This window comes from Peromyscus maniculatus, chromosome 17 (genome assembly GCF_049852395.1).
Source record: "Peromyscus maniculatus bairdii isolate BWxNUB_F1_BW_parent chromosome 17, HU_Pman_BW_mat_3.1, whole genome shotgun sequence".
NCBI classification, from domain to species: Eukaryota; Metazoa; Chordata; class Mammalia; order Rodentia; family Cricetidae; genus Peromyscus; species Peromyscus maniculatus.
In genome coordinates this window covers 32,487,955-32,515,851 of record NC_134868.1, presented here as the reverse complement: position 1 = coordinate 32,515,851, position 27,897 = coordinate 32,487,955, and the positions used below count along the sequence as shown (strand labels likewise).

Below are 27,897 nucleotides of genomic sequence, written 5' to 3'. Positions count from 1 at the left end.
AAGATTTACTTAACTGGAAGACAAGCTGTTGAACATTCCCACAAGAAGCATAGAAAAAGGAAAATGTAAAAATAAGGTAATAGATGAGTTATATATATTATTTATTTTATGTTTTATGAGTTGTATTACAAAGTTGTAATAGCCCTCATGTTGTTGATCCAGAGACAGCAAAAATAGAGAACAGACTAGAAATCATGTTGAAAGACTTTTGGCCAACAACTTTTAAAAAATTATTTTATTTTTATTTGTGTGTGTGTGTGTGTGTGTGTGTGTGTGTGTGTGTGTGTGTGTATTTGAGTGTGTGTGTGTGTGAATATTGAGTGTGTGTGTGAATATTTGAGTGTGTGTGTGTATGTGTGTGAGTATTTGAGTGTGTTTGTGTGTGTATGTGTGTGAGTATTTGAGTGTGTATGTGTGTGAGTATTTGGGTGTGTGTGTGTAGCGTATTGTGTAGCAAGTGTGTGTAGGTCCCTGTGGAGACCAGAGAGTTACATGAGGTGGCCTGGAGCTGGAGTCACAGGCTGTTGTGAGTCACCCAACGAGGATGCTGGGAACCAGACTCAGGTCTCTGGCCAATGGCCTTCTCTTAACTGATCAGCCATCCTGGCCTCCTGCCAGCAATTTTCTTAAATGGAGAATCCTTGATTTCAGTCCTTTGCTTTACACAGAATTGCATATTTCTTATGGTATTCTTAACTTCCCTGTCTTATTTCTTATATTTTGAGGGTGTCCTATCTGAAAGTCTTTCTTCAAGTTTGCCTATACATTTTTTTTTCTGCTGTTCCAATCCCCTATCACTCTACAAGGATTTTGGTTTTGATAATTATACATTTCCCTAGAGGAAGAAAGTAGCAAAAGCCATTGAGTCCTTTGCTATAAACTCTATCTCTTTATGGAAAGTCACAGTGTTTTTCTAGAAACCTATTTTGTCAGAAGTTTGCCCAATCCCCTTTACCCAATGAGGAATTCATTTATTAAATCTAATTACTTTCCTGACAGGGTTTTTTTCTACCTGTGTAGTCATGATGTCAGCAAAGAGAGAACATTAGCTATACCTTTCCAGTTTATTTTTATTTATTGTCCAGTTTTGCAGGCTCAGACTTCCAGTGCCATGGTAAGTAAAAGAGAAGAGAGAGGACACCCTTGCTTGGTTCCTGATCTTAAGGAAAAGCCATTGCAGAGGGTGGTGTTAAGCTGTGAGCATTTCAAATTTGGCTTTTTATAATGGCTGAACAAAGTTTCTTCTTTACAGAGTATGGTGAGAGCTTTGATCATAAAATAGAATTGAATGTTGGCAAACACCTTTTTGTATATATTGAGGTAGTCTTGTGACTGCTATCCTTCATTCTGTTAATGTGTTCTACCACAGTGATTAAATTTGATTTGTTGAAATATCCTTGCACAGAAGGGATGAGTCATACTTGGTCACCATATAGGAGACTTTTAAAGTGCTAGTGGACTTGAACAGCAGTTTCTTTCTTTGTTCATTTGTTTCTTTGAAGAAAATATTGACAAAATATCATTTTTATGATTCCCTTAAAATCATTGTATAGTATATCAAAAATGGAAAGAAATGTGATATGTGTACAGTAATCCACATTTGCAAAACACAAAATGATACAATTAGAGATGCAGCTGCTTGTGAAAAATGTAAAGTAGGCAAAACTAGGCTTTTTTTAAATCAAGAAACAAGTTTCATTTCTGAAGAGATTTAAGGCATTTTTGGTCATTTATTATTTATTTAATTGTTTATTTATTTGTTTATTTTTCATTCTATTTATTTTACATCAAATCTGCGTCCTCCCCCTCCTCCTCCCCTCCCTCTCTCTTCTCCATCACCCACCTCCAACTCATTCCTGGCACTGGAGATTTTACTTGGTGTCATAAGATGTCTACTTGGGGCATTGTCACCTTGGTTTATTTTGTTAGGTCTTAGACCTCTAGGAAGACATCCATGTCCATTTCTTTTAGATTCTCCAGCTTGGTGGAATGTGTATATTAACATCTGTCTTCATGGTTTTCTGACTTTCATTCATGTCTGTCATAATGATACACTTTTCATGTCTTATTTAATTAATTTGGATTTTCTCACTCTTTTTGTTAGTGTGGCCCACAGTGTTTAGCTTTCCAACAAACCCATGGTTTGCTTCACTAAATTTTTGTATTTTTTATTTTTCTCCTTTCATTTCTGCTCTGAGTTATTTACTTTCAGCTACTAATTTATGGTTCACCTTGTTCTTGGTTCTATAAGGACCTTAGATATATATTACTTAAGACCCCTCTGATATGTTAGCATAGGCACATGGTTCTACACTTTCCTCTTTCCTCTCATTGCATTGCATAGTCTTATATATGCTGTGCTTTCTATTCATTCATTTTCAGATGTTCTTTGATCTCTTTAATAACCCATGCATCATTCAATGTGTCCTTATTTAATCTCCCAGACTTTATGTGTGTTTGATAGTTTTATGTGCTATTGATGTGTGGTTTCCCTTCATTGTGATCAGATAGAATAGGAAGAATCATTTGTTTCCCTATATCTTTTAAGACTTTCCTTTTGTCCTAATATTTGTTTTAGAGAAAGCACCATGTATACTTAGAAGTTGTTTATTCTATACTCTTTGGGCAGATTATTATGCCGCTGTCTGTTAATTCCATTTGTTCTGGGATGTCATTTAATGTAGACACTTATTTGCTTGCTTTTAAACTGTATAATGAGAATAAGCTGAGGCCATGTTGGCAACATGAGCAAAAGTACAGAATGTATAATAATTATATGACTTATGGGGGAAATGCAGACTGGTAAAGATATGAGATTAATTCATTTTGAAAAGTTATTGAAACATAATAGAAAATCTGATTGCTCATACTGAGGAGTCAATAGAACGCAAATTGGTTGAGATTATAGGGAAAGGAGGTAGAATCTTCTCCAATTGTAATGTTCTATAGACTGAAATGTTCTTGTTGCTAGGCAGTTCAATCTAGAACTCAACCCAATGAGAGACAAAGGAAGGTGGGGGAAATATTCTCTTCGTGTGTAAGGTCTCAAAAATAATCTGTGCTGTAATTGAGGCATGAAGCAGGATATCATTAGAAAAGATCATGGACATTGTCACTTCACCTGCTAGTAAGTCATTCAAGAATTTAGTATTAAAGGACAGAAGCACAAATAATTAGACTATGATTTCACACACACAAACGCACAACGTGATTCTTATCCAGCATTTCAAACCTTGTCTAGATTAAAAAAAAAGATTATAACCATGTTCTTTCCTATTCTGTTCTACTCATTTGATTGGGCATTTTAAACATTCTGAATGTGTGGTTACTCTTGCCTTGAATAACACTGAACTAGACACTGCATCAGAAAAGTGCTAGGTAGAAACTACAGTACAGAGATGGATGAATTTGATAAAGCTATGGAAAAAATAGACAAAAGATTTTCAAAGTCAAACTTAAGTTTTCTGTACTATTTGGCATGATGTATCTTTGTAAATGAAGATGTTTTAGTCATTCAGGAGCTATGGCCTGTTGAGTCATTGTATAAAATATTATAGACAGTACAAAGATAATCCAGATTGTATTCTTTTGTTTTTCTTTGAGAAGATTACATGACATTTTAAGATAAATTGTGATTAATTTATGTGTTAATTATCAAGAGTATTACATCAATAACAAAACAATGTTTGCCATCAGAACAAAAACTAATATTTAAATTGCTCAATGTATTTCAAGAAAAGCATGGAAACCAATATGGTGGTACATCTGTAATCATAGCACTTGTATGAGAGCTCAGGCTAAATGACCATGAAATCAAATTTAGACAAAGTCATAAACTGAAATCCTATCTCAAAAAAAAAAACAACCCAATAACAACAAACCACCAAGACAATGGTAGTATCAGGATGTTACCCCAAAATTTAGAAATTTTGTCCTCCAAAATTTATTTTCTCTTCCTCTTTTCTGCAATGTTCTCTAAGCATTGTGTGAATTAAGCCTAGAGTGTGTGTGTGTCTGTGTGTGTGTGTGTATGTATATGTGTGTGTGTATGTGTGTGTGTGTTGTACACCTGAGTTAAAATGTGAATGTATATATGAGTGCACATATGCTGGATGTCTTCCTTGTCTTTACTCACCTTGTTTCGGGACAAGATCTCTCAATGCTCACAGAACTTACTAATGTGACTAGACTGGGTGACTAAAAATCCCCAAGAATCTCTCTGTTTCTATTCACTCATTTTCAGCCTTGTCTGCCAGTGTTGGGTTTGCAGAAAGAGATCACCAACCCTGATGACATACATGAGTTCTGGTGATCCAAACTCAGTCCTAATGCTTGCCCCACTAGCATCCTAGGTACTAAATCATCTCTTCAGGTCTGAAAGCCTCTAATTTTTGTCCTTGTTTACTTTATCCAAGTCATGAAGGCACTAATATTATTCTAAAACTGAGATTTGTGTTTGACTGAAAACAAGATCCCATATAGGCATATGGAGTGACAAAAGAAAGATTCAGGAAAATAATTAGTGAAAAGCTCCAGTGTTGAATAAAAAAGAATTTGGTGAAAACTTCTTGGTTTTACAAGTTAATATATTATTTAAATTCAATAATAAAAACAACATATTAAAAAAAGGTCAATTTTCATTCGTGTTCCTATGTCTTGATTTTAAAAATTGAGAAAATTAAGGAACAATGTGGAAACAAGTACAAATTATTAAAGAAGCACAGGGCATGATTAAAATACATTTCTCAATGAATTCAGCCTTCAGCTAAGGTGTCAGACTCTCTTATTTCAATACCATGTTTCCAGGAAAGCGCTGTGAAGAGGAGCTTCTCTAAGGCTGGCAGAAGCACTGACTTATGAACACAAGTATATTTAGAACACTAGTAGAAAGGAATATCAGGTCCACTTAGTAAAAAGATACCAATAGCTTCCCCACCAGGCTGTAGAAACTCTGAAATCACGGGCTTCTGAACAGTGATGCTTTGACATATTTCAACTTTATTAAAATGAAGATAGAAAAAGTAATGACTTACTGTAGATTGTCTGAGTGTATGTGTGTGAATTAATGATAATTAAAAATCATGTGAGCAGTGTTTACAAATATCTCCTGAGAAAATTTACTCAAAAGTTCATTGTTGGAAATTGAAAATAACACTTTGTTTGTATTCCAAGTTGATCTGTAGACATCAAAATTGACTCACTAAAATATGATATATAGGACCACTGTGTATTGACACCTTTTATATTGAATATTTTATGTAGGTATGTGAAGTGGTATATTTAAGAAGCAATATGTTAAAAAATAAGAGTTCTCTATGTATGTATAGAAGGCATCAACATGGACAAATTATAATTCTTACTTACACCCATAGTTTGACTGTACTTCAACAAAATTAAACAGCAAGTCAAATGCACTATGTGGAGTTGTGCCTTAGACCAATACTTGAGCCATTTAATCTCATGCCTGGCTCTCTCTTCTACCTTCGCCTGCCCATAACTAAGCTACTCCTATGTCTGCCTTCTTCTTCCTATGTCATTTAGTCTTGCTGCTCTAATGCATCAACTCAGCCAGAAGACAGACCATTAAGAGTCAGCACTGCAGGCAGCCAAGACAAAGCACATCCTCCTTTGATGTCTCATGGGACATGGTGGCTATGGGTGAGGCTGTGATGCACATTAGGATAACTCATCTGCACCTCTGGTTGGAGATGTTGATCCTTCTTTCCACATGGCCCTTGACTGAGCAAGCTCAACACACCAGCCTCCCAGAAGTAGTGATACCCTTACGGGTCACAGGCAACAGAACAATGTGGGCTATGGGATGGCTGACCTATAGCTTGCACTTTGGGGGTCAGAGACATTTTATCTACATGAAAGCCAAAAAGGCTTTCATATCAAGACAGCTCTCTGTATTCACTTACACTGACCAAGGTGCTCTACACAAGGACCAGCCTTTTGTCCAGAAGGATTGCTACTACCATGGCTATATGGATGGAGACCCAGACTCCATGGTTGCTCTTACCACCTGTTTTGGAGGCATTCAAGGAATATTACAGATAAATGGGACAGTATATGAAATCAAGCCCAAGAACCTTTCTTCCACATTTGAACATTTGGTTCGCAAGATACACAGCGAGGAGACACAATTACTCCCCATGAGGTGTGCATTGACAGAAGAGGAGCTAGCAAGGCAAATGAAGCTCCATAGGAATGATAACCCCACACTGATGCAAAGTGGCTATGAGGGCTGGTGGACCCACAAGAGTTTTCTTGAGCTGGCACTGGTTGTTGACCATGAGCGAATTCGTTATCTGAATGGCAATCAGTCACGTGTGTTACAGGAAATATTGATCATTGTTGGTTTAATAAATGGAATTTACCTTACACTGGATGTTGAGGTAGTTTTGCTTGGAGTTGAGATGTGGAATGAAGGAAATCCAATAACAGTGAATAACATATATGATCTCCTGACAGACTTTTGTTTTTGGAAAGCTATCAGCCTTAATAATCGTATTCAAAATGATATTGCACATCTTTTTGTGCTACATGATTTTCAACAGTATCTTGGTTTAGCCTTTGTTGGAACTGTTTGTATGCCATGGGATAATTGTGGAGTTGATCGTCTGTTTGGAGATAATCTTTTTCATTTTGGAAAAATTACAGCACATGAAATGGGTCATAATTTGGGTATGCTGCATGATGAGGGTTCATGTACCTGTGGAATGGAACGATGCTTAATGGCTCCAACAGACAGTGGCACCCTCAATTTCAGTAACTGTAGTTATGCTGACTTTTGGAAAGTCTATGCTACTGCCTACTGTATGCGCAAGGAAAAAAAGCCAATAAGTATATACAAATTAAAGTCCTGTGGGAATGGTGTGGTTGATGATGGAGAGCAGTGTGATTGTGGATCTTGGAAAAAATGTACAGCAGATCCATGTTGTATGAGGGGCTGTACCCTCAAACGTGGGGCTGCCTGTGCTTTTGGGCTTTGCTGCAAAGATTGCCAGATCATGCCATCTGGCACAGTGTGCAGAGCAAAGGAGAATGAATGTGACCTTCCAGAATGGTGCGATGGACATTCACATGAGTGCCCTAAGGATGTGTATTTGCTTGATGGGAGCTCCTGTAAAGATGGTGGCCACTGCTATGAAAAGAGATGTAACAACCGAGATGTACAGTGTCAGCAGATCTTTGGCAAAGAAGCCAGGAGTGCAGCTCAGAGATGCTACAGGGAAATCAACAGCCAAGGTGACCGTTTTGGCAACTGTGGTCTATTCAGGAGTACATACTTAAGATGTAAGGACTCAGACATCCTCTGTGGGAGAGTGCAGTGTGAGAATGTAAAAGTTCTTCCTTCTTTGAAAGACCATTCCAGTGTTCACTGGACACACCTCAATGGTGTCACCTGTTGGGGGACTGACTACCATTTTGGGATGACAATACCTGACATTGGCCTCGTGAAAGATGGCACAGACTGTGGTCCAGAGCACGTGTGCATTAATAGGAAGTGTGTCAATAAGTCGATTTGGGTAAGTCATTGCTCACCAGAGACATGCAATATGCAAGGGGTCTGTAACAATTTAGACCACTGCCATTGCAACTCTGGTTGGAAGCCACCATTTTGCCTGGCCCATGGCTTTGGGGGGAGTGTGGACAGTGGCCCTGCACCTCCACCTCGACCTCCAACTCCACCTGCATCTCCACCTGCATCTCCACCTCCACCTCCAACTGCATCTCCACCTCCACCTCCAACTGCATCTCCACCTCCACCTTCAACTGCACCTCCACCTCCAAAAAATATGAAATCCAAGAAAAATAACTGGGTGAGCATTATTCCGGTTCTTGTTATTTTTCCATTCTTTGTGTTCATTTGTCTTCGGAATAAATATGTAATGTCACATAAAAGGGAAGAACCAAGTGTTTCCTCTTCAGAAGAGGAAGAAGAGTCCAGTGATATCAGCACTGCTAGCAAAAGCTCGTAATTCCAAAAGTCACAACAAATCTTCAAAACATTCCCATGTCTTTCCATGTGTGACCATGGCCCTTGAGGCACTGCTTATTTAAGAATTTGCAGGAACAAAACCATTGAGATGTTTAGTATTTCAGGATTCAAACCTCAGTAATCAATAAAAGTCTATTGCTAACACTTAGCTGATGTTTTTCACTTCATGCTACCTCACACTGTGGCTCATGGAGTAGACAGTGGTTGGTTGCTACTAGCTCTCTGGAGCAACAGCGCTGTAAGCCCCAGAGATACAAAACAACTACTGGACAACCTACCTCCCAAGTGCTGAGACCTGGGTCTTTGAACATTTCCTGAATCACAAGGGTCCAACACCAAGTTACCAAAACCCTCTTCAGACACCGGGGTCCCTCAATCAGGGAGCTCATTCCCAAACTCTGGGCTGAATATCCTCATTCTCTTCATGGTGATCTCCAGTCTAGAGGTGGTGCATACACCCTGTAGTTTACGATGTGTGGGTACCTCAGGAGCATGTGGAGTGACATAGAACATCCCTTGTACAACACAGAACACAGGAGGGAGTCACACATCAGAAGTTTTTTTTTTTTTTAATTTTCACTTGTTCATATTCTTTCCTCAGAATTTTGCTATGTAGTTAAGTAGAATTTCTTAAGGTCTCTTAGCAGAAGGTAAGCAATTGAACTCCTTACACTTCTGTTTGTAATATAGGATGCAGTGCTATAAAGCTCAGTCTCACAACTATGAGAACTTGAGTTCTCTAGAATCCATGGTAGAAGGCCAGCTGTGGTGGTGCTGGGTGCCTGTAGTCCTAGCTCTGGGCAGGGAGACACAGGGAGGCTCCTGGGTTCACTCAGTGGCCATTCTATCCTAATTGGTGAACTCCAGCGCAAGAGTTCTTGTCTTCAAGGAGGTGGACAGAGTTTCTGATGGTGTCACCAGAGGTCGTTTTCCTGTCTCCACATGAACATGCTCACAAATGGGCAATGTGCACTTCCACCAAGTTGCATAGGTTCACATACAAACATGCCTATGCATGCAACACATACATACACATACAGGCATATAAAATTATATTCAAGAAGACTATAGTTCTTAAAATTCTGTGTAGACTATGTATAATAAGGACTCACTGTCATCTTTTCTGTGGAAATAACAGCAGTAATGCAAATTAAGTTTTTTTTTTTTTTGTTTTGTTTTGTTTTTTCGAGACAGGGTTTCTCTGTGTAGCTTTGCGCCTTTCCTGGAGCTCACTTGGTAGCCCAGGCTGGCCTCGAACTCACAGAGATCCACCTGCCTCTGCCTCCCGAGTGCTGGGATTAAAGGCGTGCGCCACCAACGCCCGGCGCAAATTAAGTTTTAAAAATCATGTAATAAAAGGTCAGATCTCTGTGGTGGTGAGAAGAACTGGATCAAGGGAAATGTCAAACAATGAGAGCAATCTGAAATGCCCAGAGCAAGCACAGCCTGCCTTTGTTCAACAGTGCCTACTCGGTACCCCCATGGCATCTGGCATAGTCCATGTAAAGATCTCCTCTGAGAGAAAAGCGAAACCCAGATATTTTGCTGTGATACAGTAACAAACTCATGAGCAGGGCATTATTAGTTGTCATGGCAATTATCATTAGCATCATGTACCACCATTTCCAAGTAATAGTTGATGAATTGGAAGGCTTTATGGGGCCTTCTGAAATTTCTAAATTCAATAGCTTCATCATCTCATTGCAAGTGAACACAGGACATGAAAGGGGCTTGTCTCAAGGATACACAGAGTCTCTGTTAGGACACTTCATTGATTGTGAACTTGAATTTGGCAAGAAGGTAGGGAGTAGAAGGATCCCCTGTAGATTGTAGATGCTAATCCTCACACCCCTTCAAAACTGTGGAATGTAGTCATCTACAAACCCAATGAAAGTCTGCAGGCCCACATATGAACAGTGGGACAGAAGACTGAAGGAGAGCTGGTCCATGATGGACTTCAGCTCACCTCTGACCTTGGGCATCGATCACTGAATTGGGGAATCTGGCTTCTTGCTATGTTTTTCTAACAGAAGAACTAGAGTAAAATTGTGTCTACATGGATACTAATTGGCTATCTTTATACAATTACCTTGACACTATTAAACATTTCTATCCTGATTATGGCTTGGATATCCCCAGAAAATTCATTTTGTTTTCTTTGTCAGTGTAATAGTAATGGATGGGGCCTAGAAAATAACTTAGGGACATGTTGCTCTTTTGGACTAAGGCTCCCATCCAAGTACTAACCAAGCCCAATGTTGCTTAGCTTTGAAATCAAAAGACATCTATTCTATTTAAGGTTCTTCTAATAAAGTGAACTGGGTTGATTAGCACATGGTTTGGGGTATTCTTATTGGGGAGACACGAAATGTTTGAGCAGCAAAGCATCGATACTATTTAGCTATTTTGGGCTATTTAAAAATTTTTTTTTAAAGAATCAATTATTTAAAGTCAGAATTCATGGGGCTCTTTGTATTTTCCTCATGTTTTCACACTAAATATACATAAAAATTAGAAGCTAAGATATGCATATGAGGGAGAGAACATAGGTGGGGTTTTTTTGAGCCTTGATTACCTCATGTCATATGTTTTTCCAGTTCCATTCAATTCCCTAAATTCATTTTTCTTTGTAGAAAAATTACATTGCATATACACATATATTACATTATCATTATCTATTTATCTGTCGATTGACATTAAGAATGATCCAATGTCTTTGCTATTAAGAATGCAGCAGCAGCCAGACTTAGTGGAGCTCACCTTTAATCCCAGTCCTCAGGAGGCAGAGACAGCTGGATCTCTATGAGTCTGAGACCAGCCTTGTCTACATAGTGAGTTCCAGGACAGCTAGAGATACATAGTGACTCCCTGTATCCAAAAGTACAGCAGTAATAAACAAGGATGTCAAGTATTGCTGTAGTAGGATATATAGTCCTTTTGATAGATGTCCAAGTGTAGTATAGCTGGGTTTTATATTGTAGCTCCATTGTTTAGGTTTTTGAAGAACATCCACAATGATTTTCATAAAGGATATACCAGTTTAAACTTCTATCACCAATGAATAACATTTTTCCTTTGTTTCATCCTTACCCAACATTCCTCTTATTTATTTTCTTGATACCATTCTGGATGATTCATCCCTCTTGTGTTCCCTGTCTCTTTTCTGTCCAGAATGAGGTATGCTGTGGTGGTTGTGTTGTTGTTGTTGGTGGTGGTGGTGGTGGTGGTGGATGTGTTTGAGGATGGATTCACTGCCTCATTCCATACTGGTAGTTTCCTCAAAAACATTCATCACCAATATGCTGTGTTCCCTGATGCTTTTGAACAGTAAAGGAAGCATGCCAATCACTGGAGAAAGCTTCTAGAATGGCACAAACACACAAACATCTTTACCAGATAGAACATGATAGAAGGCTAATATCAAAAACACACAGGGACTTAGGTGATGGCTCAGCCTGTAAAGTGCCTGCCCTCCAAGCATAAAGATGTGAGCGCTGATCCCCAGCATCCATATAAGGAGCCAAGCATGGTGGCATATACCTATAACCCCAAAACTTGGAGCAGATGTAGAAGCAGGTGAACCCTTTAAGCTCACTGGTCAGCTCCCCTAACTGAACAGATGAGCTCCAAGTCCACTGAGAGAGCTTATCTCAAAAAACATGGTGGGTGGATGAGTGATTAAGGAAGATAACAAACATCAACTTTTGGCTCCCCTCCACATAAATGCATACACATGCACACACATATACATAGCTCAACACACATGCATGTACATCCACATGCACATATAACACACTCTCAGGTACAAATACATAAACAATAAAGAAATAACCAATCCAGCTTTTAAAAATGAGCTTCTTAAAGGAAAAAAATACAAATCACTATAACTACTTTAAAATGTTTAAGATCAGGGAAGAAGAGATAAGGCCCTGAACTCCAAGCTGGACAGCTGAGTCCTCTAGCCCCTTGTCCCTGGGGCACATACCATGCCCCTCTCTGCACCCAGTGCAGCCCCAGAGTCTGGGCAGCAGTCGCCTCCCTCCCTGGTCAACTATTCCTCAAGGCACCAGTGACCACTGGAGCTGGAGCCACAGGCCCCACCCACACTGATTGGGAAGAAGATTCCTAGAGACTCAGCAGCAGCATCTTCCCCTGCCCACTTGCCAATTACCCCTGTGGCACCAACGAGGGAACCCACATGCCCCTCCTGCACTGAATGGGAAGAAGAGTGACCACCGGAGCCACAGGCCCCACATGGACTGATAGGAGGAACAGGGACTCCTAGAGGCCTGGGCTCCACCTGTATGGATTGGAGGGAGAAATGTGTAGACAGCAGTGTAAAAACACATTCCACAACATAAAGAGCGATACGACACTGCTAGAAATAGTGGCTTGCAACAGCAGGACCTGAACCTCCCAGTGCAGATGAACCAGAAGAAAACTATCTTAAAAATAAATTTATGAAGATGATAGAGGCCCTTAAGGAGGAAATGAAAAATCCCCTTGAAGAAATGGAGGAAAAGACAAACACAAAATTGGAAGAAGTCATTGAATCCTTTAAAGAAACCCAAGAAACCAAAGAAAAAGCAATCAAACATATGAAAGAAACAGTTCAAGACTTGAAAATTGAAATAGAGGCAGTAAAGAAAACACAAACTGAGGGAATGCTGGAAATAGAAAATCTGAGTAAATGAACAGGAACTACAGAGAGGCAAGTATAAACAAGAGATGGAAGAGAGACTCTCAGGCATTGAGTATATGATACAGGAAATAGATCATTGGTCAAAGAAAAATTTAAATCCAGCAAATTGTTAACATAAAACATCCAGGAAATCTGGGACATGAAAATACCAAATCTAAGAATAACAGGGATAGAAAAAGGAGAATTCCAGTTTAAAAGCACAGAAAGTATATTCAACAAAATCATAGAAGAAAACTTTGCCAACCTGAAAATAAAAAGGCATGCCTATGAAGATACAAGAAGCTTACAGATCAGGTGGTGGTTGCACACACCTTTGATCTTGATCCCAGCACTTGGGAGGCAGAGTCAGGTGGGTCTTTGTGAGTTAGAGGTCAGCCTGGTCTACAGAGCGAGATCCAGGAAAGGCCCAAAGATACACAGAAAAACTCTGTCTTGAAAAACCAAAAAAAAAAAAAAAAGAAGCTTACAGAACACCAAAAAGTCCCCTCACCACATAATAATCAAAACACTAAACATACAGAATAAAGAAAGAATATTAAGAGCAGCAAAGGAAAAAGGACAAGTAACCTATGAAGGGAGACCTATCAAAATTACACCGGACTTCTCAATGGAAACTCTAAAAGTCAGAAGGTCCTGGACAGACATTCTGCAGACACTAAGAGATCATGGATGCCAGCCCAGATTACTGTATCCAGCAAAGCTCTCAATCACCATAGATGGAGAAAAAAGATATTCTATGACAAAACAAAATTTCAACAATATGTATCCACAAATCCAGCCCTACACAAAGTACTAGAAGAACAACTCCAACCAAAGGAAGTTATTTGCACCCATGAACAAGTAAAATAGATAACCATACAACAGCAAATCCCAAAGAAGGGAAACACACACAGACTACAACCATCACCAACAAAACCAAAAACAACAGGAATTAACAATCACTGATCAGTAATATTTCATAATATCAATGGACTCAATTCTCCTATAAAAAGACACAGGTTAACAGAATGGGTATGAAACCAGGTTCCATCCTTCTGTTGCATACAAGAAACACATCTCAAACTCAAAGACAAGAAATTACCTCAGAGTAATTGGGAAAAGATTTTCTTTCCAATCAAATGGTCCTAAGAAACAAGCTGGTGTAGCTGTTCTAATGTCTAACAAAATAGACTTCAAATTAAAATTAATCAAAAGAGATGGAGAAGGACATTTCATATTCATCAAAGGAAAAATTCATCAAGAGGAAGTCATTTATGCCCCAAGTACAAGGGCGCCTACATTTGTTTAAAAAAAATATGAGAGCTTAAATCACACATCACACCCCACACACTAATAGTGGGATACTTCAACACCCCACTCTCACCACTGGGCAGGTCTGACAGACAGAAACTTAACAGAAATAAGGACTCTAACAGATGTTATCATCAAGTGGACCTAACAGATATCTCTAGAACATTTCACCTAAACACAAAAGAATATACCTTCTTCTCAGCACCTCATGGAAACTCCTCAAAATGGACCTCATACTTGGTAACAAAGCAAATCTCAACAGATACCAAAAATAAAAAATAAAAAATAAAGAAAGAAAGAAAATGGAATAAGCCCCTGAATCTTATCAGACCACCATGGCTTTAATTTAGAATTCAACAATAACAAAAATTGCAGGAAACCACCGGGCGGTGGTGGCGCACGCCTTTAATCCCAGCACTCGGGAGGCAGAGCCAGGCAGATCTCTGTGAGTTCGAGGCCAGCCTGGGCTACCAAGTGAGTTCCAGGAAAGGCGCAAAGCTACACAGAGAAACCCTGTCTCGAAAAAAAAAAAATTGCAGGAAACCTACAAACTCATGGAAACTGAACAATGCTCAACAAACCATCACTGGGTCAAGGAAGAAATAAATAAAGAAATCAAAGACTTTTTACAATTCAATGAAAATGAATGCATAACATACCCAAACTTAAGGGACACTTTGAAAGTAGTGTTAAGAGGAAAATTCATAGCACAAAGTGCCTACATAAAGAAAATGGAGAAATCTCACACTAGCGACTGAACAGAACAGCTGAAAGCTAGAACAAAAAGGAGCAAGCTATGCGGGAGGAGCAGATGACAGGAAATAATCACATTGAGGGATGAAATCAATAAAAGAGAAACAAAAACAATACAGAGAATCAATGAAACAAAGAGTTGGTTCTTTGAGACAATCAAGATAGACAAGCCCTTATCCAAACTAACCAAAAGGTAGAAAAGGAATATCCAAATCAACAAAATCAGAAATGAAAAGGGCAACATAACAAACAGACACCGAGGAAATCTAGAGAATCATCATCAGGTCACACTTCGAAAACCTCTACTCCACTAAATTGGAAAATGTAATAAAAAATGGACAATTTTTCTGGATGGATACCACTTACCAAAATTAAATCAAGATCAGATAAACAATTTAAATAGACCTATAACCCCTAAGGAAATAGAACAGTCATCAAAAGTCTTCCAACCAGATAGTTTCATCACAGAATTCTACTAAAATTTCAAAGAAGAGCTAATACCAATACTCTTCAAATTGTTCCACACAATGGAAACAGAAGGAACATTGCCAAACAAAACTTTTTATGAAGCTACAGTTACCCTGATACCCAAGACACAACTAGGAAAGAGAATTACAGACCATTCTCCCTCATGAAAATTGATGCAAAAACACTTAATAAAATAATGGCAAACCAAATCCAAAACACATAAAAAAATTATCCACCGTGCTCAAGTAGGCTTCATCCCAGAGATGCAGGGATGGTTCAACATATGAAAATCTGTCAATGTAACCCACCATATAAACAAACTGGAAGAAAAAAAAATGATCATCTCATTAGATGCTGAATAAGCCTTAGACAAAATCAACACCCCTTCATGATAAAGGTCTGAGAGAGATCAGGGATACAAGGAACACACCTAAGCATAGTAAAGGCAAAATACAGGAAACTAACAGCCAACATCAAACAAATTGGTAAGAAACTCAAAGTGATTCCACTAAAATCAGGAGCAAGACAAGGCTGTCCACTATTGCCATATCTATTCAATATCGTACTCAAATTTCTAGCTAGGGCAACAAGACAACAAAAGGAGATCAAGGAGATACAAATTGGAAAGGAAGAAGTAAAACATTTGCTATTTGCAGATGATATGATAGTATACATAAGGGACCCTAAAACTCTACCAGGGAACTCATACAGCTGATAAACACATTCAGTAATATGAAAGAATACAAGATTAACTCAAAAAAATCAGTAGCCCTCCTATATACAAATGATAAATGGACTGAGAAAGATATCAGAGAAACATCATCCTTTACAATAGCCACAAATAACATAAAATATCTTAGGGTAACTCTAACCAAACAAGTGAAAGACCTGTATGATAAGAACTTTAATTCTTTGAAGAAAGAAATTGCAGAAGATATCAGAAAATGGAAAGACCTGCCAAGCTCATGGATAAGTAAGATCAATATAGTAAAAATGGCAATCTTACCAAAAGCAATCTACAGATTCAATTCAAAATCCCTATCAAAATCCCAACACTATTTTTCATAGACCTGGAAAGAATAATACTCATATGGAAAAAAAAACAGAATAGCCAAAACAATCCTTCACAATAAAGGAAGTTCCTTGGGTTTGGAGAGATGGCTCAGCAGTTAAGAGCACTGGCTGCTCTTCCCAAGGTCCTGAGTTCAATTCCCAGCAACCACATGGTGGCTCACAACCATCCATAATGAGATCTGTTGCCCTCTTCTGGCCTGCAGGCATAACACTGTATACATAATAAAAAAAATCTTTAAAAAAAATAAAATAAAATAAAATAAAAATAAAGGAAGTTCCAGAAACATCACCACCCTTGACTTCAAGCTCTGCTATAGAGCTATAGTAATAAAAACAGCTTAGTATTGGCATAAAAACAGACATGTGGATCAATGAAATTGAACTGATGAGGCTGACATTAATCTACACATCTATGAACACCTGATTTTTGAAAGAAGCTGAAACTGTACAATGGAAAAAAGAAAACATCTTCAACAAATGATGCTGGCATAACTGGATGTGGACATGTAGAAAAATGCAAATAGCTCCATGTGTATCACCATGCATAAAACTCAAGTTCAAATGTATCAAAGACCTCAACATACATCCACTTACTCTGAACCTGATAGAAGAGAAAGTGGGAAGCAGCCTCGAATACATTGGACACAGAGACCACTTCCTAAATATAAGTCTAGTAGCACAGACCTATGGTGGGATGCCTTACTCAGCCTTAATGCAAGGGGGTGGGGCTTGGTCCTGCCCCAACTTGGTATGCCAGCCTATGTTGACTCCTGAAGTGAGGCCTGAACCACTATGAGGAGTGGATGGGGGTGGGATGCAAGGGAGGGAGGGAGAACAGGAGAAAAGGAGGGAGGGGGAACAGTATGGTGACATTTTATTTGTGCTGAAATGGGATTTTATTTGTATGTTAATAAAGTTGCCTGGAGATCACAGCTAAGAGCAAGCCATTTAGCAGAAGTCTGGAAGTGATGACACAGCGCCCTTAATCTGATCACATGGCAGGCAGAATCTTTGTGTGTTCAAGGACACAGCCAAGGAGTGACCTGAGCCTTTAATCTCAGTACGAACAATAGAGACCTGGAGGTCTGTATAGACAGGCAGTGACAAGGAGTCATGTGGTTGGGTTTACAGGCAATAAGAAGGCAGAACAGAAAGGCAATAAAGACAGGACACAGGAACAAGGTTTCTCTCAGGGGAAGGACAGCAGCGAGTGGTAAGATAAGGTGGTCTTAGCTCTTGGCTACTGCTCAATCTCTGGGCTTTTAACTCTTTATTTGGCTCTGTGTTTCTTATTTAATAAGACGGTTTGGAATTATATCTACAGCACAGTGGTTGGTATGTAAAATGAAAAATAATTAAAGAAAGAAAAGAAGAGAGAAAGGAAGAAACAAGAAACAAAGAAACAAAGAGAAAGAGAGAGAGAGGGAGGAAAGGAGGGAGGGAGGGAGGAAGGAAGGAAGGAAGGAAGAAAGGAAGGAAGGAAGGAAGGAAGGAAGGAAGGAAGGAAGGAAGGAAGGAAGGAAGGAAGGAAGGAAGGAAGGAAGGTTTTAAGATCTTCAACCATCTACTGATTGTTCTCCACAAAACAATGGTAAGGTCCCATTGGCAAACACAACAGTTACATAGCACATCTAATACAAGGAAGTAGCGCTGGTGAATAACTAGAGCCTTCACCCCTACTGACTAGTATTCATGGTATTAGAAGGCACTCTGCATGCTACCAGAGCAGAAAGGTAGCTACCAAGCCAGGTACAAACCCTTTGATCTACAAGGGTCACCTGGCTGCACAATACAAATAGTGGCACTAACATTGTAGGAGTAGCCAACCACTTTCTGCTTGGACTTAAGGCCCATTCCATGAGGTGGAACCCATGGCTAACACTGCTCAGTTGGTCAAGAACCTGAGACTAAATAGGCCATGGACCTCGGGGAAAACCCAGTATTACTGTTCTGTTAAAGGAATATAACAATAAAATGTCTCCTAAGAATATTCTACTATAGTCTTAGGTCAGGATCTTGCTCAGCCATCATCAGAGAAGCTTCCTCCTACAGTAGATGGGAACCAATGCAGAGACTCACAACTGGACAACAGGTAGGGAGGGAGTGAGAGTGGGGAGATGGGAGGATCTGGGAGAAACTGAGGGAGGGGTAACTGTGATCAGAATATGTTGTATGAAATAAAAACTTATGTTCAATAAAAGAATCCTCAGCATCAAGGAAATGCAAATGAAAAGTACTGATCAGAAGGATTTTATTTTAATGAGGCCCCGTTTGTCAATTGTTGGCCTTATTTCCTTAGTTAGGAGTGCTACTCACTAAATCCTTACCTGTTCTCATCTTTTTCCTCTAGTAGCTTCATAGTTTTAAGTCTTAAATTACGTTCTTTGATCCACTTAAAGTTCATTTTTACTCAGGGCGAGAGATAGTATCTATTTTCATCCTTCTAGAAATGAGATTAATTCATTTTGAACAGTTATTGAAGCATACTAGAAAATCTGGTTACTCATACTGAGGAAGGAGTCAATACACAGGAGACTGGTTGAGATAGTAAAGGAGTAGATTAGAATCTTAGCCAGTTGCCAGGTTCTACAGCGTGAGAGTTTCTGGTTACTAAGCACTTCAGTCTAGAACTAAACTATATGGAATGTGGGGGCAAATAGTCTCCTTGTCATGGAAGGTATCAAAAATAATCTATGTTTCAAATGAGACATGAAGCAAGCTATCATTAGAAAAGATCATGAGCATTGTTGCTTCACCTGCCAGTAAGTAGCACTAGAGAATAGAAACACAAATAAATGGACTAGGAGTCCAAACACACACCATGATTGTCATCCAGTGTTTCAGACCTTTTCCAGATAAAAGAATCACTGAGTTGTTCTCCTATTCTGCTCTATTTGTTTGATTGGGCATTCTAAACATTTTTAATGTGTGACTATTCTTGCTTTGAATGACATTAATCTAGACATTGCACCAGAAGTATACTAGATAGTAATTATGGTACAGAGGTGAATGAATTTGGTGAAGCTATGGAAAGAAAATGGACAAAAGAGTTTTGAAAGTCAAATTTAAGGATTCTGTACATTATGGCACTGTGTATCTTTATAAATGAAGATGTTACAGTCACTCAGGATCTGTGGCCTGTTGAATCAATGTGCCAAGTATTGTACAGAGACAATCCAGACCACCCTCTTTTGAGTTTGTTTCCCTTGAAGAAGATTACATAACAGCATTTTAAGAATAAATTATGATAAATTTATATGGATGAGACTAATTATCAAGAGTATTATGACAAAAATGAACCTTTACCATTAGAGCAACGACTAGTGTTAAAAATTGGCAAGTGTATTCCAAGTACAGTATGAAAAGCAATATGATGGTACATGTCTTTAATCCGGATCCACACTTGAGTGGGAGGCTGAGGCTCAAAGACCATGAGATCAAAACCAGGCCAAGTAACAAAACCAAACCACAAAGACACGGGAAGTAAACGAGAATATTGAGATGTAACTCACAATTTAGAAATTTTGTCCCCAAAAGTTTCTTTTCTCTTCTTCTTTTATGTTAGGGCCTCTAGACATTTAATGCAATAAGACATCTGTGTGTGTGTGTTACACAAGTGTTCATTTTTGAATATTTATATAGATATATGTATGTATGTATGCATGTATTCATATATAAACAGATGTGTGCAGGCCAAAGGTAGATGTTGGATGTTTTAGTCATTTTTTCTCATCTCATTTTAAGACAGGATCTCTCATTGTACACAAAAATTATTGATGTAGCTAGACTGGCTCCTTTGAAAGACCCTAGGATCTCTCTGTTTCTGTTCACTCCTCTGTAGCCTCATCTGCCAGTGTTGGGGTTATAGACACAAACCACCAATCCTAGCGTGTAAACATGAGTTCTGGGAATCTAAACCCCGTCCTCATGCTTGCCTCACAGTAAATTATGTTCTCCTTCATTGCTTTAGTCTTGCAAGCCTCTAAGTACATCACTCAAGTTACCTAAGGCACCATTATGATTGTAAAAATACCATTAAGATTTTTCCTAAAACAAGTTCCCAGATGCATAAATTTAGTGACAAAACAAAGATTCAGGAAAACAATTAGTGAAAAGCTCCAGCATTGAGTAAAAATGAATCCAGTGAAAACATTTAGATTTTACAGCTTAACATATTTTGATTTAAATTCAATAATCAAAACACCCTGTAAAAGGAAACACAGTGTCTACTTTCTGCTGGGTTCCTAGGTCTGGTGAAAAAATTGAGAGAATTAAGAAACAGTGTGGAACACTTATATAAATTATTAAAGAAGCTTGAGATATGTTTGAAATACATCTCTCAGTGACTTCAGACTTCAGCCAGGTGCCAGGCTATCTATGTAAATACCATATTTCCAGGAACACAACACAAACAGGAGCTCCCCTGACTAAAGCTGGCAGGAGCACTGACCTTGAACACAAGCATATTTGGAATACTAGGAGACAGCACTGTCAGGTCCAGTTAGAAAAAAGGTATCAATAGCTTCCACCACCAGGCCTTAGCAACTCTGGCCATCGGCTTTTGAATAGGGATGCTTTGAAATTTTTCAAGTACACAGATTTCAACTAAGATAGAAAAAGTAATTATGTATTCTGTGGAGATGTGTGTGTGTGTGTGTGTGTGTGTGTGTGTGTGTGTGTGTGTGTGTGTGTGTACTGAACTGATAATTGAAAAGTAATATAAGCAGTGTTTACAAATCTCTCCAATGTAAATTTACTCAATAACTCATTGTTGGAAATTGAAAGAACACTTTGTATGTATTCTAAATTGATATGAAGATATCAATTTTGCCTTATTAAAATATAATATATGACCACTGTCTAGTGAAACTTTTGCATTAAATATTTATTGTAGCTATGTGAAGTGGTATATTTAAGAAGCAATGTGTTAAAAATAAGAGTTCTTTATGTATGTACAGAAGGCATCAACATGGACAAATTATAATTCTTACTTACACCCATAGTTTGACTGTACTTCAACAAAATTAAACAGCAAGTCAAATGCACTATGTGGAGTTGTGCCTTAGACCAATACCTGAGCCATTTAATCTCATGCCTGGCTCTCTCTTCTACCTTGGCCTGCCCATAACTAAGCTACTCCTATGTCTGCCTTCTTCTTCCTATGTCGTTTAGTCTTGCTGCCCTAATGCATCAACTCAGCCAGAAGACAGACCATTAAGAGTCAGCACTGCAGGCAGCCAAGACAAAGCGCATCCTCCTTTGATGTCTCATGGGATATGGTGGCTATGGGTGAGGCTGTGATGCACATTAGGATAACTCATCTGCACCTCTGGTTGGAGATGTTGATCCTTCTTTCCACATGGCCCTTGATTGAGCAAGCTCAACACACCAGCCTCCCAGAAGTAGTGATACCCTTACGGGTCACAGGCAACAGAACAATGTGGGCTATGGGATGGCTGACCTATAGCTTGCACTTTGGGGGTCAGAGACATTTTATCTACATGAAAGCCAAAAAGGCTTTCATATCAAGACAGCTCTCTGTATTCACTTACACTGACCAAGGTGCTCTACACAAGGACCAGCCTTTTGTCCAGAAGGATTGCTACTACCATGGCTATATGGATGGAGACCCAGACTCCATGGTTGCTCTTACCACCTGTTTTGGAGGCATTCAAGGAATATTACAGATAAATGGGACAGTATATGAAATCAAGCCCAAGAACCTTTCTTCCACATTTGAACATTTGGTTCACAAGATACACAGCGAGGAGACACAATTACTCCCCATGAGGTGTGCATTGACAGAAGAGGAGCTAGCAAGGCAAATGAAGCTCCACAGGAATGATAACCCCACACTGATGCAAAGTGGCTATGAGGGCTGGTGGACCCACAAGAGTTTTCTTGAGCTGGCACTGGTTGTTGACCATGAGCGAATTCGTTATCTGAATGGCAATCAGTCACGTGTGTTACAGGAAATATTGATCATTGTTGGTTTAATAAATGAGATTTACCTTACATTGGATGTTGAGGTAGTTTTGCTTGGAATTGAGATGTGGAATGAAGGAAATCCAATAACAGTGAATAACATACATGGTCTCCTGACAGACTTTTGTTTTTGGAAAGCTATCAGTGTTAATAATCGTATTCAAAATGATATTGCACATCTTTTTGTGCTATATGATTTTCAACAGTATCTTGGTTTAGCCTATGTTGGAACTGTTTGTATGCCACAGGATAATTGTGGAGTTGATTGTCTGATCGGAGATAATCTTTTTCATTTTGGACACATTACAGCACATGAAATGGGTCATAATTTGGGTATGCTGCATGATGAGGGTTCATGTACCTGTGGAATGGAACGATGCTTAATGGCTCCAACAGACAGTGGCACCCTCAATTTCAGTAACTGTAGTTATGCTGACTTTTGGAAAGTCTATGCTACTGCCAACTGTATGCGCAAGGAAAAAAAGCCAATAAGTATATACAAATTAAAGTCCTGTGGGAATGGTGTGGTTGATGATGGAGAGCAGTGTGATTGTGGATCTTGGGAAAAATGTACAGCAGATCCATGTTGTATGATGAGCTGTACCCTCAAACGTGGGGCTGCCTGTGCTTTTGGGCTTTGCTGCAAAGATTGCCAGATCATGCCATCTGGCACAGTGTGCAGAGCAAAGGAGAATGAATGTGACCTTCCAGAATGGTGCGATGGACATTCACATGAGTGCCCTAAGGATGTGTATTTGCTTGATGGGAGCTCCTGTAAAGATGGTGGCCACTGCTATGAAAAGAGATGTAACAACTGAGATGTACAGTGTCAGCAGATCTTTGGCAAAGAAGCCAGGAGCGCAGCTCAGAGATGCTACAGGGAAATCAACAGCCAAGGTGACCGTTTTGGCAACTGTGGTCTATTCAGGAGTACATACTTAAGATGTAAGGACTCAGACATCCTCTGTGGGAGAGTGCAGTGTGAGAATGTAAAAGCTCTTCCTTCTTTGAAAGACCATTCCAGTGTTCACTGGACACACCTCAATGGTGTCACCTGTTGGGGGACTGACTACCATTTTGGGATGACAATACCTGACATTGGCCTCGTGAAAGATGGCACAGACTGTGGTCCAGAGCACGTGTGCATTAATAGGAAGTGTGTCAATAAGTCGATTTGGGTAAGTCATTGCTCACCAGAGACATGCAATATGCAAGGGGTCTGTAATAATTTAGACCACTGCCACTGCAACTCTGGTTGGAAGCCACCATTTTGCCTGGCCCATGGCTTTGGGGGGAGTGTGGACAGTGGCCCTGCACCTCCACCTCGACCTCCAACTCTACCTCCACCTCCAACTGCACCTCCACCTAAAACTCCAATACCACCTGCACCTCCACCTGCATCTCCAACTGCACCTCCACCTCCACCTCCAATTCCAGCTCCTCCTGCACCTGCACCTCCACCTGCACCTCCAACTGCACCTCCACCTCCACCTCCACCTGCACCTGCACCTGCACCTCCAACTCAAACTCCACCTGCAGCTGCATCTCCATCTCCAACTCCACCTCCATCTCCAAAACAAATGAAATCCAAGAAAAATAACTGGGTGAGCATTATTCCGATTCTTGTTATTTTTCCATTCTTTGTGCTCATTTGTCTTCAGAATAAGTATAGAATACCACGTAGAAGTGAAGAACCAAGTGTTTCCTCTTCAGAAGAGGAAGAACAGTCCAGTGATATCAGCACTGCTAGCAAAAGCTCGTAATTCTAAAAGTCACAACAAATCTTCAAAACATTTCCATGTCTTTCCGTGTGTGAACTTGGCCCTCTAAGCATTGCTTGTTTAAGAATTTGCAGGGACAAAACCATAGAGATGTTTAGTATTTCAGGATTCAAACCTCAGTAATCAATAAAAGTCTAGTGCTAACACTTAGCTGATGTTTTTCACTTCATGCTACCTCACACTGTGACTCAGTAAAGCCCCACCTGAGGGATCCTACATGTGTGTGTTTTGGTTTGGTCTCTCTCAGTTCCAGACCACTTCCCCTTTTTATCCTGCATGTCCCCTAGAGAACCGGATTCTTTGGATCCTGTTGCTCACTGGTTGTCCTCCCTAATGGAATCTTCCTAGAGGGGAGTCACAGGGAGATTGGAAACCTGTGGGAACTGTTTACCTGAAGTTCCTGACAGGGTTGCCTCAGTGGCCGTTGTCACCTGGGTGGCATCAGAAGCTTTTCTTTGGCCCTTGATTACAGAATGTAGCCTACATCATGTGTGTATCCATAGAAAGTGCTGCCCTTTGTTATACTGGACAAGCACTCATTCACTAAAACTTGAACCACCCAGGGGTCTGCCACAGTAGATATCCCTGCCTTTGCAACTTCTGCCTGAGTCCACTCCTTTGTCTCAGGAGTGGCTGTAAGGTGGTGTTGATGGTGGCTCATGGAGTAGACAGTGGTTGGTTGCTACTAGCTCTCTGGAGCAACAGCGCTGTAAACCCCAGAGATACAAAACAACTTCCAAACAACCTGCCTCCCAAATGCTGAGACCTGGGTCTTTGAACATTTCCTGAATCCCAAAGGGTCCAACACCAAGTTACCAAAACCCTCTTCAGACACCGGGGTCCCTCAATCAGGGAGCTCATTCCCAAACTCTGGGCTGAATATCCTCAGTCTCTTCATGGTGATCTCCAGTCTAGAGGTGGTGCCTACACCCTGTAGTTTGCGATGTGTGGGTACCTCAGGAGCATAGTATTTATGTCTGCATGCGGAGTGACATAGAACATCCATTACAGAACACAGTAATAAGTCAGATATCCGAAGATATTTAAATTATCAGTATTAAATATTGTATCCTTGAGATTTTGCTTTGCACTTTGCATTTAGAATATCATAAGGCCTTTAAACAGAAGATACTATCATTAGCAACTCAAATATATTACAATGTTTTTCACTTCTGAGAGTCACAATTAATTTGTCAATTTTAATTGATAAAAATTTATATGATGTATTTGATGATATTTTTCATTCCCCCAACTCCTCACAGGTCCTCCCCCCCCCCACCTACCTTCTCACCCAAATTTATGATCTTTTTCTTTTTATTTATTTATTTCTTTAAACAAACAAACAAACCAAAACACCCATAAAATGAAAGTCAATGTAAACAAATAAATGATCAATAAGACAAAAAGTGCCCAAACACAGCAAAATGAGTCAAAAAAATCTACAAAAATAGCACTGAGTTTCTTTTGTACTGGCCAGCTATTCCTGAGCATTGAGTCTGCCTGAAGTTAATATAACTGTGAAACTCCACTGGAAGCACTACGTGATTTTTCATCTGCCAGTGGGTATCATTTGCAGACAGCTTCTTGGTTAGTTTTGGGAGACAATGGTGGTTTCCCTTCTTAATGCTGGAAATCTGTCTAGCTTGAACCTCTTGCACGCCTTGTACATATTTCCAGTTTCTGTGAGTTCATTAGTTTTTCTGTCCTATTATGTCTAGGAGATACTATGTCCTTGAAGTCATGTATCTCTCTGGCTCTTAAAATCTTTCTACGACCTCTACTGCCTAGATCTCTAAGCTTGAGGGAAAGGCCTTGGCGAAGCTATCCCTTTTTGGAAAGGCGTGTTCTTAAGGCTCTCCGTCTTTTTATTTTCCAGTTTCTAGCTATTATGAATAAAGCAGCAGTGCTAATTATGATATTCTGTATGAAGAAGAGACACAGACAGGCCTGGGTGAGGCACTAATCTTTGGTTGTAACAGTCTATCATTAGCAATCTTGTCATGGCTATGTCCCTTGAACAGAATAATAGTATTCTGTTTCCCCCTAAGCCCATGACCTATCTCGACTCTGATTCTTGGCCACTTTTTCACTGTCAGGTATGGGTTCCATCTTATAGAGTGGGCCTTGAGTCAAGTCAGAAAGTGTCTGATTACTCCAATATTGGTTGTGCCACCATCACACAGTATATCTTGCAGGTAGGTTTCTGTTGTAGGTTACAGGTTTGATCACTAGGAGAATGTTGATGATTACCTTTCACCTCCAGTAGCATACAGAGGTCCTTCCAGTACCACAAAAACTATTCGGTAAGGTGACACTTCTAGTTAGACAGAATGGTCGATTTCTTCATGTTTGATGCCATATGTGAGTGCTATCTTCTCCAATAGGACCTGCGGTAGTTTGAATGTAATTGGCCCCCATAAGCTCATAGAGAGTGGCACTATTAGGAGGTGTGGCCTTGTTGGCCTCACTTCCTTGTATTCCTCACATGATATGTCCTCATTCCTCAGCATGAGCTGTCATTTGTTTTATTGATCTTGGCCATTCTGGCTGGGGTAACATGAAATGTCAAAGTGGTTTTAATTTCTATTTCCCTGATGGCTGTTTCTCAGTTATTACTATTTCGTTTCTGAGGACTCTGTTCAGTTCCAAACCTAATTTTTAAAATTGATTTATTCGCTTTCTTGATGTCCATTTTTAAGTTATATATATATATATATATATATATATATATATATATATAGAGAGAGAGAGAGAGAGAGAGAACTTAAATACTAATACTCTATTAGATGTATAATTAATAAGTATCTTTTCACATTCTATAGCCTGCTGGTGTGCCCAGGCGTGGTGTCTTGTGCTATATAGCAGATTTTCAGTTTCATGAGATCCAATTTATTGTGGATCTTAGTGCATGTGCTAATGGTGTTCTATTCAGAAAGTCCTTTCCTATCTCAATGAGTTCAAGACTAGCTTCCACTCTCTCTCCTATTAGATCCAAGGTAACTGCCTTAGGTTGAGGTCCTTGATCCATTTGGAATTGAGTTTTAAGCAGGGGGGGGGGGGTAAATATGGTTCTATTTGCATTCTTCAACATGCCGTTTGGTTTGACCAGCACCAGTTGTTGAAGATGCTATCCTTTTCCCAACATGTACTTTTTGATTCTTTATTTTAAAAAAAGAAAAAAAAAAGGTGTCCATAAGCATGTGGACTTAGGTCTGGGTCTTCAATTTAAATTTTATAGATTTAGCGTTCTCTTTGACTGAGCTGTCCATTTCTTGTACCTTATCAACACCTGAGATCCTATCTTCTATGTCTTGTAATCCATTGATGAGGTTTACCTCTCATGTTTTTGTTTGCCACCCTAAATTTTCCATTTCCAGTTTTATTTCAGTTTGAGTTTTCTTTTTATTTATTTATTTTTTGGAGCTGAGGACCGAACCCAGGGCCTTGTGCTTGCTAGGTAAGCACTCTACCATTGACCTAAATCCCCAAGCCCAGTTTGAGTTTTCTTTAGTGTATTTCTTTACTAGATTTTCCTTTCATCGCCCCTCTCCCCAACCCAGTATTGTGACACAGTGGCTTTAACTGGGGCCACCTACATGGGCACCTCCCTTTCTGCCTCCAGTATGCTTTGTTTGTTCTGTATATTAAGTGGTTTAATTATAATATGAAAGGGTAGGTTCTTTTCTGGTCTTGTCTGCCTAGTGTTCTAAATGCCTCTTATATTCTGCTTGGCATTTCTTTCCCTAATTTAGGGAAATTTCCTGCTATTATTTTGTTGAGAATATTTTCTATGCCTACAGTGAAATTCTTCCTCTCCTTCCATGCCTGTGATTCTCAGA

The 27,897-nt window shown here is 39.5% G+C and overlaps 2 protein-coding genes across 3 annotated transcripts in view; both read left to right on the top strand.

Moving 5' to 3' along the window:
- The window catches only part of LOC102916786 (disintegrin and metalloproteinase domain-containing protein 25-like), a 44,327-nt gene extending 36,174 nt beyond the window's left edge, over positions 1-8,153 (top strand). Inside the window, exon 2 of the mRNA XM_076553490.1 lies at positions 5,542-8,153. Coding sequence (XP_076409605.1) covers positions 5,646-7,985 — 2,340 coding nt within the window. The 5' untranslated portion in view covers positions 5,542-5,645 and the 3' untranslated portion in view covers positions 7,986-8,153. The remainder of the gene's footprint in view (positions 1-5,541) is intronic.
- LOC102923293 (disintegrin and metalloproteinase domain-containing protein 25-like) lies at positions 1,720-24,202 on the top strand. Of its 2 annotated transcripts, none has more exons than XM_076553498.1 (2): positions 1,720-3,127; positions 21,465-24,202. In XM_076553498.1, the coding sequence occupies exon 2, from the start codon at positions 21,569-21,571 to the stop codon at positions 23,093-23,095; it is 1,527 nt and encodes a 508-aa protein (XP_076409613.1). In that variant the 5' UTR covers positions 1,720-3,127; positions 21,465-21,568; the 3' UTR covers positions 23,096-24,202. The 2 variants fall into 2 exon arrangements, with proteins under 2 accessions (XP_076409613.1, XP_076409612.1); XM_076553497.1 differs by lacking the exon at positions 1,720-3,127 and adding an exon at positions 18,512-19,054.
- Positions 24,203-27,897: the final 3,695 nt, after the last annotated feature.